The sequence below is a fragment of the Vanellus vanellus genome (assembly GCF_965231255.1).
Source record: "Vanellus vanellus genome assembly, chromosome: 1".
NCBI lineage: Eukaryota > Metazoa > Chordata > Aves > Charadriiformes > Charadriidae > Vanellus > Vanellus vanellus.
This window is the reverse complement of record NC_138905.1, coordinates 88,053,193-88,070,487: the sequence shown is the minus strand read 5'-3', so window position 1 is coordinate 88,070,487 and position 17,295 is coordinate 88,053,193. Positions and strand designations below refer to the sequence as shown.

At 46.5% G+C, this 17,295-nt stretch overlaps 1 protein-coding gene across 2 annotated transcripts; it reads left to right on the top strand.

Annotated features, from left to right (window-relative positions):
- Positions 1-223: 223 nt before the first annotated feature.
- On the top strand, positions 224-11,300 carry PEX5 (peroxisomal biogenesis factor 5). Of its 2 annotated transcripts, XM_082498490.1 has the most exons (15): positions 316-500; positions 992-1,027; positions 1,192-1,324; positions 2,025-2,159; positions 3,264-3,369; positions 4,565-4,655; positions 5,001-5,117; positions 5,503-5,595; positions 5,760-5,879; positions 6,441-6,584; positions 8,719-8,789; positions 8,960-9,175; positions 9,316-9,481; positions 9,663-9,820; positions 10,189-11,300. In XM_082498490.1, the coding sequence occupies exons 1-15, from the start codon at positions 351-353 to the stop codon at positions 10,388-10,390; spliced, it is 1,938 nt and encodes a 645-aa protein (XP_082354616.1). In that variant the 5' UTR covers positions 316-350; the 3' UTR covers positions 10,391-11,300. The 2 variants fall into 2 exon arrangements, with proteins under 2 accessions (XP_082354615.1, XP_082354616.1); XM_082498489.1 differs by lacking the exon at positions 5,001-5,117 and having other exon boundaries at positions 224-500.
- Positions 11,301-17,295: the final 5,995 nt, after the last annotated feature.

Here is a 17,295-nt window from a genome sequence, read left to right as displayed (position 1 = left end):
CGGCTCTTCCTGGCCGCGGCAGTTGTGCCCGGCCGCGCTGGGAGCCGGCGGGGGAAGCTGGCGCCGTGGCGGTATGCCTCTGAGCCCGGTGCCCGCTCGTGCGGCGTCGGTCTCGGCCTCGGGGCCTGCCCGCCCGGGCAGGCGGGGGGGGGCGGCCGGCCCGCCCCCGGCAGGCTCCCGTGCCCGCAAGGGAGGGGCGGCCGGCTGGTGGTAGGTGGGTCGGGGCTGGGCTCCCCCGGCAGCCGGTCACTCCTCCCGGCGTTCACCCGCTGTCTGTGCCGTCCCGGGGCCAGGTGCAGGCCCGGTGGGGTTTGGCGCCGACCCTCCTCCCTCCCTCTCTGCCCGGCGCCATGGCCATGAGGGAGCTGGTGGAACCGGAGTGCGGGGGCTCCAACCCCCTCATGAAGCTGGCCGGCCACTTCACCCAGGACAAAGCCTTGCGGCAGGAGGGACTTCAGGGCCCGCTGGCCTGGCCCCCCGGGGCTCCCGGAGCTGCAGCCGTGAGTGTTGTTGCTGGTTGCTCCCCGCTTGCTGAGCTGGGGCTGGGTGCGGGGCTTGTCAGCCAATGTGGGGTCGGGGTGCGCTGGCTGAAAGGGGGTGTGGGGTGAGCAGTGTGGGGGGACTGTTGGCGCAGACAGGTGCGGTGTTGCTTTTTTTTTTTTTTCCTGGGGGGAAAGAGCCCATGGGGTCACCCTGTTTTGTCCTGTGGGGTTATGGGGTGAGGGCCTGTTTGTGGAAGCTGTGTTTATGGGCACTCGGAGGATGTTGGTGGCTGTGGTGAGCTGTATGCCTTGCTGCCACGGGCCCTAACCCAGAAAAATGGTGGGAGGTGGGTTGGACACCTTCTGCATAAGCAGGCAGCTAATGCAAGAAAACGCTGACAGGCTAAGCTCAGGGAAGGGGAAGATGTAAACTAATCCGGTCACGGTGCGTGTGTGGAGAGGGGGATGGGGTCAAAGCTGTTGGGATAATTGCCCACTGTTCCCTCTAGGTATCCAAACCACTGGGAGTGGCCACTGAAGATGAGGTAAGAACAGACTGATGCATCTCCTTACTGCTTTTCTTATCAACGCTGTTTGCTATTTTTTCCCCTTACCTGATTCTAATCTTTCCTTCTGACAAGGCCGTTTCTTCTTCTCATGCTCCATGGCTCTGCCTGTTCATCTTCTATGCTATGTTTGTCTTTGGCAGCTGGTTGGAGAGTTCCTGCAAACGCAGAATGCCCCTTTACTGTCCCGTGCACCCCAGACCTTTAAGATGGATGACCTGTTGGCTGAGATGCAAGAGATTGAACAGTCAAGCTTCCGACAGGCCCCTCAGCGAGGTGAGGGGGAGCTAGAATAGGTGGAGAGCTGGAAAAGGTCTTGGTATTATGTTTAAGCTCCTCGCAGGGTGGTTCCCATTTCTTCAGTGCTTGTGAGGTGGTATCTGGAGTATTGTTTCCAGATTTGGGCTTCCCACTACACTGACATACTGGAACAAGTCCAGTGGAGATCAATAGGGTGTTCAGGGACCGAATCCATGGTGTAAGGGGAAAGGCTGAGAGAGCTGAGTTTGTTTAGCCTGGGGAAGAGGAGTCTAAGGGGCAGTGGGTTTGGGGGGTGGGGTGTCTAGTTGCTGCCTTCAGCAGCCACAGCCAGGATCTTTGCAGCAGTACACAGTAAAAGGACAAGGGTCAATGGACACAACTTGCAGAAGGGGGAACTGACTAGATGTAAGGAGACATTTCTTCCCTTGGAGGGCGATTCAGTACTGGAATGGGTGCCTAGGGAGGCTGGGGAATTACCAGCCTGGGAGAAGTTCAGAAGTTACCTGATGAATGCCCTGAGCAACCTAATCTCTAGCTTTAGTGTTAACCTGCTGTGAGAACACTAGCAACCCCCATGAGAGTCCTTCCAAGTGGAATCTTTCTGTGATTTTATTCTAACAAAGAGAAAGGGAAAGAAGGTGAGGGCTAGCCTGGAACGCTTAAATGATGCCTTTGAGTCCTCCAATCCTCACTTCTGTTTTTTTACTTCTTGTAGCTCCAGGTGTGGCAGCCCTGGCACTGTCTGAAAACTGGACCCAGGAATTCTTGGCTGCAGCGGACAGCGCTGGTGATGTCTCTTCAGATTACAATGAGGCTGACTGGTCACAGGAGTTCATTGCTGAAGTGACAGGTGAAGGGTTGCTTTTGGAATTACTGTCAAGATATTGCCCGGTCACATGCCTGTGCATAGTGGAGAGTTACTGAATGTGAAATTGGAGTAATGCTTTGGGCCCAGCAGGCAGTGTTTACTGTAGCAGCTTTAATGGGGTGGCGGGAAGCTGCTTTGCAATGGTTTAGCCAAATCATGAACAATGTGGTGTGGAAGCTTTTATTCAGGTGTAGGGTCTTTAGCTTTGATTACTTGGAGAACTTAAGAGAAGCAGGCTATTCAAACTGCTTTTATAAAAGTTACAATGATTCAACTGATGCAAATTCTGGAGGTGATCTGGTACTGCTTCTTGCTTACAGATTCTCTAATTCCCTCTCTTAAGGCTAAATTTGCCTTTGGTACAAAGGCAAATATTGTTTAGTGCTTTAGCCAAGTAGTTTTTGTCAGTTTCATGGAGGTAGAGGGAATGTTGTGCCTTGGAAATGTGCAAAGTGAATGTTTCTGACCCAAAGGTTAAGCTTTCTGTTTCAAGCAAGCCAGTAGTTTATCTGAAAAGCCATCCTGCGTTGTGTATAGAGCTGGGGCTGGAATAGGGTCCTGTTACCATCCATGACCTAATCTGAAAGTTTGAGTAAGATTTAAATAGGTGCCATTCTCTTCTCCAGGAGTAGCCACTGTAGAGAGCCAGGTAGTCCCATTATTTGACCTTCACTCTTTATACTTACGGGAATATAAATCAGCATTTACAAACGTCTTTGAGAAAGCTCTGATGAAAACCTAGTGCTTTGTGGGCTGTGCTTTTGACAGAGACTTGTAATGCATTGTTAATTTCCTTGATGTACATAGTATCTCACATGGAGCAGAGTAAGTTGTGAAATTAAAGTAGAAAAACCGTAAGGTTATTGGCACCACAGTGGAATCTGTGTTAATACACAGTCTGAACCTAAGGCTTGATTTTTAGATTGGAATAAATTAAGTTAGAAACAAGTGTAAACAATCTTTCTTTGAAGAGGTCTTCTCTGTTTGTAGCTAACTGTAAAATGGAGAGAGCAAAATCTGAAGTTAATCTGAGTGATGGTCTGCCTATCCTACTTGTTTCACCATTTTTCCTGATGTCTGATGCAGATCCGCTATCTGTGTCTCCTGCCAAGTGGGCAGAAGAATATCTAGAGCAGTCAGAGGAGAAACTGTGGCTTGGGGAATCGGAAGACCAGTCTTTGGCGGATAAATGGTGAGTCTGTCTTCTCAAGACTAGTTACTGCTGCTATCTACTTGGGTCTTGAAGCTTGGATAGGTGATAGAAATCTGCTATGGCCTGAATGCTTTTGAGTCATTTAACCTAGGTTGATGTTCTTGGGCATTTGGTTTCAGAGAAAGGAGGAAACAATGCTTGGAGACTGAAATTTTTAAAAAATGCTAGCTTTTCTGTTTTCCACTTCCAGGAAGATACTGTGATCATGTAGGCTAACTTAATCTCATGTCTAATGCAAAGCTCCTTAAAGTGATTTCAGGAGTGAGTTCAGAAGCTCCTAACCGAGCAGAACTTTTTTCCACAACAGATGCTTTTTTAGATTTAGAGATCTTAGGTACTATGCTTTGCTAGTTGTAACCTTTTACCATTTTATTCTCCCTAACAAACCACATCCAGCCTTTTCTCTGCATATTTCTAGATGCAGCCTTCCAGACATTATTTTAATGTGTTTTTGTGCGGTAGACTAAAGAACAGTGTACTACTATGCACCTTCTGTGTTTAGGTACCTGTTGACTAGAGTCAAGTTTTCCAATTAAAGAAGCAAAATGCAAGCAAGCAATTTGGGCTTATTAGATCTTTCCCTAAAAGAGATTTTGCAAATTTGGATTCTCCTTCCTCCTGGCTCTTGTCTTTTCTAATACCTTTCTGCAAATACAGACATTCCTGAGTTATTGCCAGCAGTTCCAAAGACTTCACTGCGACTGAACGTAGTGGTAACACCTGGAACTGGTCCTATCTTGCTGTAAGCCAGGCAGCATATTGAGTTGTGTGCTTGCTATAGCCCTCCATCCTCTGTGGAGCTGATGCTTTTCCAAGACACTGTTTCTCTTCCATGAGCATGACCTACTTTCTTTGTTCCTAGATATATGACCTCTTTTTTCATAGTGCTAGAACTTGCAGTGTCTGATAGAGTGGGAGCTTGCCAAGGAATCCAGACTGTTCTGCAGAACTGTGCTGCAACTGTAATTGTTCAATTCTGCTAGTGTTTGTCAGTCACTTGCACAGTTAACCTAGTAGTAATTTTGAATTTTTACAGATGGATAAAGGTACTGAGTCACGTAGGGGAACCACAGAGTGTTTGAGGAGGGGTTGTATTGTGTAGACCGTTAGTGAAAGAGATCACTGTTGCCTGGTATCAGACTCTCTCTTTCCCTTTTACTGCCTCTGAACACAGGTATGAGGAATATCAACCTGAGGATGATCTTAAGAAAACTGTTAGTGATTTTCTTTCTAAAGTGGATGATCCAAAACTCAAGAACTCTGAGGTAAGAAATTCCCTGCCTGGGGCTGACAGATACCTAGTGTGAATAAGGGGTGTGGGGAATTGAGAAGGGGGGAAGACAGTAAAGGAATAAAGCCGCCTGCTGTCCCTTGTTTCCATTTCTCCCCTGATTGTTGGAAGTTGAACCCTACAATCCACTCTAGATATTATCCATCTCTACCACATGACTCTGGTGAAGTTCTGTCCTCCCCACCTTTTTGGGCCTTTTGTGCTCGCTTTGCAGAGAGAAGTCCTTAGTGAAGTCTTAGTGAAGGAGGGGGGCATGGGCAAAGGGCTTGTTGGCAAAGTGTTTGCCCAGCTCCACCCTTGTTTCATTTCTCTGCCACAGTTCCTAAAGTTTGTCCGCCAGATCGGAGATGGGAGGGTATCGATCGAAGCTAATCAGGTGACCCACAGAGACCAAGATCAGGCAGAGCAATGGGCAGCTGAGTTTATACAGCAGCAGGTAGGAGCCCCAGCCATATGTGGTCTGAAGGAGGAAGGCTTTTTGCCAGAGTGCATAGTCTGGGAGCAAGGGAGAATGGCAAGTCCAACTCTCAGCAATGCTCTACTAATGACTCGGCTGGGGGAGGTGAGGGAGGGGCTGTTGGGCTCGTCTTAGCAGATTCTAGCCAGAAGGTGGGAAGGTATTTGGGCAGCGTGAGTTTTCTCATTTCCTGTAGTAACTAGGAGGAAGGGGATATCTGTGTGAACTCTTTTCTACTTTACAGGCCATCAGTTCTTGCTGATGGGAAGGAGGGGTCATCACAGACCCTCCTGCTGTTTTGAGGTGTGCCCTGAGGTTGCCAAATTCTAAAAAGAAAGGTGTGTTTCTGTTTCCAAACTCCCAGGGGGCATCCGATGCCTGGGTGGATCAATTTGCGCGATCTGGAAACATGTCAACTCTTGATACGGAATTTGAGCAGGCAAAGACTGCTGTGGAGGTAAAGCTGGCGGAGGAGGAGGGCTGGGGTACCAACTGAAAGCCCATGGTAGGATTACCTCTCTCCTTTGCATGCTGTGAGGAGGGCTAGAAACATTTAAGAGGGTGTCTACAGAGCTCAGTTTATGGTTAAGGTACTGTAGTCACAATCTGTTCTTCCTTCAGTCAGATGTGGACTTCTGGGACAAACTCCAGGCAGAATGGGAGGAGATGGCCAAGAGAGATGCAGAGGCTCACCCGTGGCTCTCTGATTATGAAGACCTCAGCTCCTCATCATATGACAAGGTAATAGAGAGCAGGGTCTCAGCACTAGCACTGTGATGGACTGCCTTGAGGAAACTGTCAGTATGGCTGCCTTGCAGATGAGCTCCACAGACCCTGAATGTTGCTGGGATTCTTTCTTGCACTGACCTATTGCTTTCGCTTGCACCCTCATCCCAGATCGGCTAGGGGTTAAGTACATACTGTTTTCACTTGTGCTTGTCTGCAAATGCTGCCTAGTTCTTGCCCAACACCAAATGCCAGTTAATGCTGGGATTCTTTGCAATGAGTGCAAGTGTTGTTGCCACCCTGCCCCCAAGCTGATAGGACCAACACCAGATGTTTAGTTTTTGTTGCGACTTATTCCAGGTCTGGTTTGGGGGAATTTTTTCAGCACAGAGCAAGCAGGAAGAAGAGCCATTGTTCTCTGATCTGCTACAAACTCGCAGAGAGGACAAGGTGCTGGCTGGTCTGCAATTTGAGTGTTTCTGATGCAGCAAGACTAGACTGTGCTGTACTGTAGAGAGTGCTTTTTCTATCTAAGCCTTTCTCCCAGCATTAGCCCCTGTCTGTCTTCCCTGCTAGGGTTACCAGTTTGAGGAAGATAATCCCATGAGAGATCACCCGGATGCATTTGAAGAGGGGCGGAAGCGCTTGGAGGAAGGTGACCTCCCCAATGCTGTCTTGCTCTTTGAGGCTGCAGTACAACAGAAGCCAGATCATATGGAGGTGAGTGAGAGCAGAGATAACAGGCCTTGGCCAGGTGTCCTGCTACTTGGATCCTTCCCTAGTGAGGTGTCAGAGTGTGTGTGTGTGTGTGTGTAAAACTCACTTCAGTGTTAGGAGCTGTGTGGGGTGTATGAGAACATCTTATTTTTCTGTGGTTCTGGGTACATAGCTGATGTATGTGAATCCCCAGGAGGGTTGTGGGCAAGGAGGCTTATGACTGAGGTTGGTTACGAAAAGCACAAAGGCTCTGGCCCAGAGCTGCATAAAAGTCTTTGGAGCACATGAGACTGCATAGAGCTAAGACAAGGAGTTCTCATCTCTTAAGTTGCTTCTGTGGAAGTCTTTATTGGCATTGCAAGTTTGGAGATGCTTATGGCAGATGATAACTGCTTTCAATATCTGTATTAAAGACTAATTCTGAGCAGCTTGTTAGACTAGGGGTCCTGGTTAGGTCTTCCATCTAGATGCCTGGAGAAGATGTAACCCAAAAGGGTTGAGAGAGATGGCTTGGGTGTCTTCACTTGAAGCTGTAAGCCAGAGAATGATTTTTATACTGAGGACAAGTTTCCAGCTCCTAATTCAGTGAATACTTATTTTCATAAAGCACTTCAGCTCCTGCAGGATGGATTTGAGAAATGGAATAGTCTGTGCACCTTTCTCCAGAGGCAGAGGACGTGGATATCCTCAGGAGGAAGAGGAAGAATGCAAATACAGCCCTGTTCGTTTCTGGAGTGCCTGCCTCAAGGATCCAGGGATGCTGAATTCTCAGTGTGTCTGATTCAAGCCCTGCTAATTGTGTGTGATTGGAAATACCTAATTTGAAATACCTGAGGCTTAGATGAGAGTGATCTCTTGGAACAGAGGTTCTTGGCTTCTGGGAATCCAGGCATCAAACTTTCTAGGGTACTGGGAGTAGGTGAAAAGCAGAGGTTTTGGAGATCTACTTTAGCTTTAAAGTGGTCAAAAGGTGTTGCTAATGTTACTTTAGAATCAGTACTCTCTTATAGCGTAGTGGAGAGGTAGTTGAAACCTTAGGGGAGGAAATCTTGGGCCAGTTCTGGCTAGTTGTGTTGAAAACATTCTGAATTCTTCTACTGTGATTCTCCAGAAAGTACAGGAGAAGTCAAAACTCCACAAATGGTACAGTGATCAAATAGACTTGAACAATTGCTCTGGAGGAAATGTTGGTCCAAATTGCAACTTTACCTTGAGTCTCAGCTCTCCTGCCTGTAGAACACTATGCAGTTATCACTGGTCAGCTCTTCTTGAGTTGCAGGTAGCTATATAGTGAGGCATTAGACATTTGAGACAGTAGATTGCCTCTTGCTTGTGGTGGCTTGTGCAGTGTGTCTGGGTCTTTGCTAATGAAACAATTTCCTTCCTTGAGACAGTGGATACTGGATTTTGTGCCTTACGTTCAAAAAGCTGGTACTTCATGCTGACAATTCTGCCAACTGTCTAGCCTATTTTTGAGCAAGGGGTGTGGTTATCAACATAAAGCGAAGCAAGTACTTCGGATTTAGTGCCTTAATTAAATATTCCCTACGTCAGCAGCCTGGAGGTGGAAGTGGTTTTCATGTACCTGGTGTCATGATGACTGAAGATTCAGTAAAATAACAGTGCTTCTGCTTTCATGTCTGACAGTCAACTCCCCAAGATTATCACTTGCTAGTGGACCACTGCATGAGTACATACATCTGCCTACCTTGAGGGTCGTCTTATTATTAGCACTGCTGCTATGCCATTTTGTTCTTGGGAAGTAAGAGATCTGCTTTTCTCTCCTTCCTCTGCAGTTTGACCACAGTTAGAAATTAAAAGTGGAAATTCTGTCATTTAAAAGTGTAAAACTGCCAACAGGTGCTTTATGCTAAATCCCCAGGAAGACATTCACTTCTTCTTTTCATTATAACACACCAGTTTTATTGGTCTTGAGGACTTACGTGCCATAAAGTCTATGTGTCTTTCAAGAGAAACTTCTATCTGTGGCTAATGTATATACTTGCATATATTTGGTCTCACTCTAAAAATGCGTGGGATAATATGGTGGATTTAATCTCTGTGTCTGTGGTTTATCGGCTTATCTTTTTCTCTGGGTGTGAAGAAGTCTGAGTTTGTGCATCTTTATCTTCTCCAGGCTTGGCAATATCTGGGAACCACCCAAGCAGAGAATGAACAGGAGCTTTTGGCAATCAGTGCCCTCAGACAGTGAGTGTTGCAGAAGAGCTTCTGAGTACGGCTCCTTGTCTAGTGCATAGTGCCACAAGGACCATAACGGCTAGCATGGTGTGCTCTGTCTTGATTATATTACCTCCTGTATCTAGGTGTCTCCTGGAGTGATTTAATACTGTATTCACTTTTCTTTCTTTGACCTGCAGGTGCTTGGAACTGCAGCCTGGGAACCTCACGGCACTTATGGCTTTAGCGGTCAGCTTCACCAACGAGTCCTTGCAGAAGCAGGCATGTGAGACTCTGCGGGACTGGCTACGCCATAAACCGGACTATGCTCACCTGCTGGAGAAGGAACCAGAGGAGAGTGTCTCGGGGACAAACCTGGGCCCTTCCAAGCGTGTCCTAGGTTCCCTGCTGTCTGAGTGAGTTAGGATTACAAATTTCAGCCTCCACCTGAAAGGCTTCTTGGAGGGTCGGGACTGGTCCAGGCAGGAGCAGAGGGAGCAACACAAGGCCAGCTGTCTCCACAGTACACCAATGTCTTTGTTCTGTGCTTTTCCAGCTCGCTGTTCATGGAGGTGAAAGAGCTGTTCTTAGCAGCTGTGCGCAGCAACCCCTCAACGGTGGATCCTGATGTTCAGTGTGGCCTGGGTGTCCTTTTCAACCTTAGCGGAGAGTATGAGAAGGCTGTGGATTGCTTCAGTGCTGCACTCAGTGTACGCCCCAATGTAAGAAAGGGCAGACTGGATGCTGGAGGCTTATGGGTGAAGGTTTGGGTGGAGGTGCTGCTTGCGTGAGAGGTACATTTTTGGAGTGGAGGAATAAGACAGACACATGGGGAAGAGGGTTGGCTTGGGGCTTAAAAAGGCCCAGTTTATCTCAGCCCTTTCTCTCTGCCCCCTTCTCCAGGACCATCTTTTATGGAACAAACTTGGTGCCACCCTGGCCAATGGGAATCGGAGTGAGGAAGCTGTGGCTGCATATCGTCGGGCACTGGAGATCCAGCCAGGATACATCCGCTCTCGCTACAACTTGGGCATCAGTTGCATCAACTTAGGTGCCCACCGGTGAGCATAGGATGGGCAGATCTACTGTGACCCATGAGTGTGCATGTGTTTGTGGGAGAGAGACTGTGATAGGTTATTAGGGCAGTGCCATGCTGCCTGCAGCCTTCCCTTGGCATAGGAGAGCAGAGTGAGTGTGTGGACTCTGCCCTGAGAAGAAGGTATCATGCAGATGCGGTTGGAGTAGGGGCCATCTTGACTTCTGTTTCTGTTAAGAGGGAGAAGGAGGATCTCTGGTTCTAGAGCAGGGCAGGATCTGGTGAAGAGGAGGAAACTGTTTTGGAGGGAAACTACTTTAGAAGCAAATGGGGGAGGGAGTATGAGATTTACCGTGTTCTCCAATAAGCATGTGTATGTTCTCATGTTGACAGTGAGGCTGTGGAGCACTTCTTAGAGGCTTTGCACATGCAGCAGAAGAGCCGAGGTCCGCGGGGGCAGCAAGGCGCTATGTCTGACAACATCTGGAGCACCCTCCGCATGGCCCTCTCCATGCTGGGACAGAGTGACCTGTATGGGGCAGCTGATGCCCGTGATCTCCCCACACTGCTTCAGGCATTTGGCCTCCAGCAGTGACTCTGGGATGGGCTCCCCTGTGAGTGCAGGGTTGGCCCAGCCCAGCAGTAACCTTCCTTAGAGAGAAAATGTTCACTAGGGTTCACACATATCTTTGCTCTGGTAGGGCACATCGTTGGCAACTCTCTTTTTCAAGGACCTCCCACTGAAGTGTGCAATTTCCCTACTTGTCTGTTGTGGCCTGAGCATCTCTGAGCGGTTCGCGTTATCACCTCTGTGACTAACTGACACTCTGCTGGTAGGCAGATGATCAAAATGGGGAAGGCAGTGGCATCCAGCCCTCTTGCCAGACTGCATTTGCAGTAATGCCCAGCTTGGCTATGAGGCCCTTAGGATAGCCATTCTGCAGAGACTACCTATGAGACACGTCTCGAGTGCAGGTTGCTTTGGTGGGGTGGGACTGCCATTTGGTGAAAGGGTGAGAAATTCTGGGTTTGAGCATGCTTCCCCCATGTATGTGCTTGCATGTGTTTATATGTGGGTTGCTAGGGAAAACGGGGGGCAGCAGTCCCCTTTCCTGGGTACTGGTAATTCATGGTACAGCCAGATGCTAGTTACGCAGTGTCTCTTCGTGAACCTTTTAAGACCAGAGTGTTGTACTTATGCTAGGGACACAGGTGGAGGCCCTTAGCCTGTCGGGGTAAGAGGAGATCCCAGAGCTCAGAGTTGAGGGAATGTGATAGGAATAAAGGCCTAAAGTGTAACCTCCTCTCCCAGAATATGGTGGGGAAGGGGTCAAGTCTTAAATTTTCACCTGATCATCTGTCCTTGTTTTCCATTGTGCAGAAGTTCCCCATCTTGTGTGTAACTGAATCTTGTTAATTATAAATATCTGTATATGATTCTATTGGGGAAAATGTTTTTTAATTGTAAAGTATTTTGTATAATAAAGGAGGGAGAATTAAAATTGCCAAAATAACATCTTTCTCTGTGCCTCTGTTGGAATTGCATGCAGTGGGTAGTATAGGTCTCTGGGGGTATAAGCTCACTGGTTTTCAAAAGATAGATCAGTCTGTCTCAGTTTCTGTCTCCCCTTTTGACCCAGGTTTTGTTTTACTGATAGCAAATATGCAAATGAAGCTTAAAGGACCTCATTTTGCTGTAGTTTCACACTGCAGTTCTGTGAGCCAGCAGAAGAGCTTCCCTGTGCCAAAAGCTCTGTTTTTCCTTGCTGAGGTTCAAGGGTCAGTGAAGCATTTTTAAAATTTTCTTGTTATCTGCAGCGAGGGAAGTTGCGTTACATTTTAACGTCTCTTTACTGCTGCAGTAGTGAAGACCCAGGGGCTTAGTCAGGGAGCACTTACCTTTCCTCTTCCACCAGGCTCCTGTTGTGGTGGTGCAATGCCCCCTGCTCCCCTTTAGGTCATTCGGCGCTTGGTGCAATTTTTTCCCCCCAACCTGGGCCACATAACAATACTAAGGACCAGTATGTTACGTCAACCCTTTAATACCTGGGACACATAATGAACCAACACAAAAGAAACAAAGTGAAGGGTGATGGATCAGAAGGTTGTGGCAACTCCTTAGCGCACCTGGCTCCTGTGACTCCTATTGTTTGGAAATAGTAATGGTCGTCGATCATTCCTGACACTATATGGATTGTGGCCCAAAGAGGGGGGTGATACCAGAACTTCAAGATCTAGCAAGTTCTGGGCTTTGTGCAACTGGTGGAAAGTACCAGAATATCCCATTGTCCGAGCTGGACTGGAGTGGAAAAGTACCTGATGAAAGTCAATTATCTGGGACCCTATAAATAGTGATTCTAACAAGACCCTTCGAGCCCTTCTCGATTGCAGTGGGCTGTGACCAGCATCTCCCCTGAGTTGGAACACTGCTCAGGCAGACACCCTAAGGACTAAAAGGCCAGGGTGAGTCAACCCCCCTTGAGTCTCTGTTATTGCCCGCTGAGGAATGCCAATGTATTGTGAGTATTTACTCCAAATTCGAAAAGAGGGAAATTTTAACTACAGGCTAGCTTCTCTTTCACCCACCTCTCTGTCCATGTGTCTCTAATATACACATTAGCTCTTAAGAGTGTGGGTGTTCTTACGACTTACTGCGTTCAAATACTTACTGTCCGTTTGTCTGGGCACTCGAAAGGAGTCAAAAGGGGCACCTGTCAGCTCATTGAAGTCACCCACTGTGAAGAGATCTTTGCTCCTAGCTGTTGGAGACTCGTGTGTTTGTGCTCATATGTGTATGTATGATTTGGAATACCTTATAGTAAGTTAGTGTGAATCTTGTCAGTTTTGAATCTGTAATTAAGTCACTGTTTAATTATTTCGTTAAATCACTTCGTAAACCTCTAAACTGGTTAATGATTATGTGCTGCTAAAATTCAACCTCTTGATCTGCCTCAAATCATTAATAAATTTTGAATTGCTGCTAAATCATAACCATGTCAAATATTTCCATCCATGACAAATTTGCTGTAGTCAGTAGGATGACAAGCAAAATCACCGAATACTTACAAAAACATGGTATCCAATGAAATCCCACCTTCCCAGAGGATTGAGCTTGTAATAATTGGCATATATGGGAAGAGGTAGAGAAACAGTTAACTGGTGTTAGAGGTCCAACTAAAGTTGGAAAGGATAAAGGTATAATTTGTAAAATGTTGGGAGTGTGCCTAGAAGCTGTCTTTCAGGAAGGAGGAAAACTTACTCGAAAAATACAGGACTTCCAGAATAAGATAGAGAGGAGGCACAAATCTACTGAACTGTTGTTATCGGTTAAAATAGAACAACCGTGAAAACAACTTAATGAATCTCAGCTAAAACAAGTAAAACTGGAGAACATGTTGAATTGATGCTAATGCAATCTCCAAATCCCCCTGACATAGTTCAAATTAGAAAATAGTGTTTCCCAAAGAGTGGGATGGTAATATCTGGGGTGCTTCAAATAATAATGGCTCAGACAACAATAAGGCTGAGAGAGTTGGGGTTGTTCAGCCTGGAGAAGGGAAGGCTCCAGGGATACCTTATTGTGGCCTTCCAGTACCTAAAGGGGGCCTACAGGAGAGCTGGGGAAGGACTTTCTAATAGGGCATGTAGTGATAGGATGAGGGGGAATGGCTTTAAACTGGAAGAGGGCAGGTTCAGATTAAATATCGGGAAGAAATTTTTCACTATGAGGTTGGAGAGGCACTTGAACAGGTTGCCCAGAGAGGTTGTTGAGGCCCCATCCCTGGAGGTGCTCAAGGCCAGGCTGGATGGGGCTTTGAGCAACCTGGTCTAGTGGGAGGAGTCCCTGCCCATGCCAGCGGGGTTGGAACTCAATGATCTGCAAGGTCACTTCCAACCTAAACCATTCTATGATTCTATGACAATAATTCTTCCCACCTGCCTGAACCTCCCCTATTCCCAGTCAGACCAATTATTAAACCGGAAGTAACTACAGAACCTCAGGGTAGTAAAGGAGAGAAAAACATTAAAACAACTCCATTTCATTCAATTCAAGTCAATTTGTAAGATCGCAATGGCTGTAAGCCTGGAGAAACTGAATACTATGGCGAGCATCTCTAACCAGGGGAGATAGAATCTTGCTAGATGGCAAGGAAGCCAATGGCTATTGGGCCCTGGTGTCTTTTTAAATGCTGGCCCTGACACCCCAAAGGACTCCCACTCACTAACCAGCACAGTAGCACATTGGGCTAGTGGTATCGATGTCTTAGAAAGGGGAGAGCCCCTATTAATACCTGTCAGATCTATAGATGAGCTCTCCATGGCTTTTACAAAAGGCTGTCTGTATTCAAGCCGTGCATCATGAGACTCCGCTGATGCTCCTATCTCAGCACTGGTAATGTAACTCCTGCTATGCTTAAACCGCTAATAAAAGGAGCCCCTGCTGCAGTCAAACCTTTCCTTATTGTGAAAAGAGACGAAATCCATAGGAACTTAAAGTATAATGAATGAATACATTTCACACAGGCTGTTAAAGAAGGTGAGGGCACAGAAGATGAAGAGGAAGATGAGTCAGGTCACACGCAGGTCCCCACCTGGGCAATGTTAATGCACGAAACTATGAATCACATGCAAGAAATGGTATGGGATGAAGTTTCCAGTGAAATGAAAAATACAGGTTGCACTGTTAGGCAAACTTGGCAATCACATCACAACAGCTCTTAAAAAACAAAATCCTCTGACCAGCAACTGAAGGGCCAGGAATGGAGAAATGAGACATGAGTTATGGAAACAAGCATTGGCACTAGGAATTCCTAGAGCCGCGATTCAGAGGCGGCACCATTCTCTGTCTAATTCAAACGTTCCAGAAATGCAACCATCCAAACACTCCAACTCCTCCATCGCTACCTCCTAGAAAGAAAAATAACCTTTTATCCCCTCATAGCAATCAGTTGCAAAGCACAAAAGCAAAAAACTAACAATGCCCAGACGGCGACCGGGCTGGCCTGTCCAGCAAGTAGAAGCGTATCAATGGCTAAATGAGAATGGCCTTTACGTTTTAATTCCAGTCAGTCCTCAAAAATAGTTAACAAAATTTTTAATTGATGCTGGAGCACAAATTTCAATTATTACACAACAGGGTGTTGACAAGGTGGGCTTACGATCTGGATGGGAAAAGGTTAAAATTACTGGGGTTATGGGAACTTGTGCTGTGCACCAAACTGCAAATGCTAATTTATGGCTCCCTGGCAAAAAGCGTGACATCTATTCACTTTGCTGTTAAAGATCACTATGAAAATATTCTAGGTTTTGATGCTTTGAACGGCCAGACTTGACGTCTGCTGGACAGTTGTTTATAGTCTTTTGGTTCGAATGCCAATCCCAACCCTAATAAGATTTTTATTTGATTTAAACCGCCACAGTACCTGCTGAATCAAAGATCACTAATGTCCTGCAGTACCCAATTTCTGCTGCAGCGCAGACTGGAATTTCAGAAGTAATTGCAGATTTGGAAATGGGAAGGTATCCAGTACACCTTTAATGGGCTCCCACAGGGGTATAAACATTCACCCACCACTGCTCATGCTGCGCTCGCTGAACTTTTACAGACAGTTCCACTCCCTGAAGGAGTAAAACTATCTCAATATATATAGGTGATATTCTAATTAGAGGAACCTGCCCTGAAAAGGTGAGGGAAGCGGCAGCAACAGTTTGGCAAATATTGCGTGCAGCAAGCATTGAAGTTCCACCTGAAAAATGTCAGGGACCACACAGAGAAGTGAACTTTCTGGGCATTTGGTGGATTGCTGGAAGCGCAGCAATCCCACCAGGCACTCTGGATAAAACAGAACAATCACAGATGCCCCAGTCTAGGAAAGAAATGCAACAGCTGATGGGTACTTTAGGGTACTGGAGGAAACCTGTACCTGGATTGTCTCCACCCTTGCCCACCCGCTGCACTTACTTCTATGAAAAGGAAAACCGTGGAAATCGGACTCAGAACATGAAGAGGCAGTCAAAACCCTAATACGAGAATTAAAAACATACCAATCTCTAGGACCTGTCCATCCTCATGATCCTATTACAGCGGAATGGGGTTTTGCAGAACACGGTACTTACAGTAATCTATTCCAAACCGGTCCTGTCGGATCAAAAAGACCTATACTGCTTAGCTCGACTGTATTTAAAGAGACAGAACAGAGCTATTCTGAGTGGGAAAAAGGTCTTTTGTCCTTAGTCCGTGCGATTAAACAAGTTGAGAAAATACACCAAGAGTATTGGTCGGGCATTGGAATAGACCGCCCAGGGAGGTGGTTGAGTCACCATCCCTGGATGTGTTTAAGAGACGTTTAGATGTGGTGTTGGGGGATATGGTGTAGGGGAGAACTTTGTAGAGTAGGGTAGATGGTTGGACTCGATGATCCCAAGGGTCTCTTCCAACCTAGACAATTCTATGATCCTATGATTCTATGATTCTAAGAGCAAGCTGTTCAAATCAGAGGTCCACGTAATTTATTAGACATGATCCTAAAAGGGACTGCTCTCCCAGAAGGGATTGCACAAAAATCCACTATCAGGAAACGGTATGCCTACCTAGCATGAGTAGCAGATGAAATGCATTTGACTGAAGGACCCACGAAATTCTCTAAATTACAAATGCCTACTAACGCTGACCCACTAGCCATTTAAATCTAAACGACCATTCAAATCTTCACTGATGCTAAATGCACCCGCCCTTCACTGAAGACACACCAGCTGCGGGCGTTTGGTTTACCAATGCCTCAGCAAAGAGGGTGAGTGGCAAATGGCCGTATAAGGCTGTCACATTAGAAATCAAAACTGGTAAACAAGTTATCAAAGCGGGGGAGGGCAGTGCCCAAGTGGGAGGATTAAGAGTGGTTGTTTTAGCAGCACAAAATGAAGCAAAAATCATATATGTGGACCCTCACGCTGTTTGGGCAGGTGCCAAACAGTGGCTTTGTCAATGGGAAGCTTTGAATTGGGAAATAAATAGACCTCCAATCTGGAGAACTGAACACTGGCAGTTGCTATTAGACATAGCCAGGAAAACACCATTCCGAATAGGATGGGTGAAAGCTCATGCCGATGACAATAAACCAGCTACAAACCGGAACCAAAAGGTATATGAATTGACAAAAATTAGGAAAATAAAAGTTGAGCATTCTTTAAACCCCACATGGTATCGATTGGGGGAATGCTTACATCAGAAATTAGGCCAAACGGGCCGAGAAGCACTTCATTTTTCAGCTCGGAGCCCAGGCTGGCCCCTTAGTAGAACAATATCCTTACCAAATGTCTCCAGTGTAAATTAAATTACAAAGACATCGCCCTGCTACAGCTTCACCTTTGCACATCAACGAAGGAAAAACCTTATGGTCTACTTGGCAAATTGATTACATGGGTCCTTTAAAACCCTCTGCCAGGTATAAATATATCTTAACAGGTGTAGAAATAATATCTGGACTCCTTGCAGCTACCAAA

What these genes read in the sequence shown, in the direction of transcription:
- PEX5 (XM_082498490.1), top strand. Translation starts at nt 351, where the DNA reads ATGGCCATGAGGGAGCTGGTGGAACCGGAGTGCGGGGGCTCCAACCCC. An exon ending in GAGTGGCCACTGAAGATGAG is followed by an intron (nt 1,028 to 1,191) that starts GTAAGAACAGAC and finishes TGTCTTTGGCAG; the next exon opens with CTGGTTGGAGAGTTCCTGCA. An exon ending in AGAAGCCAGATCATATGGAG is followed by an intron (nt 6,585 to 8,718) that starts GTGAGTGAGAGC and finishes TATCTTCTCCAG; the next exon opens with GCTTGGCAATATCTGGGAAC.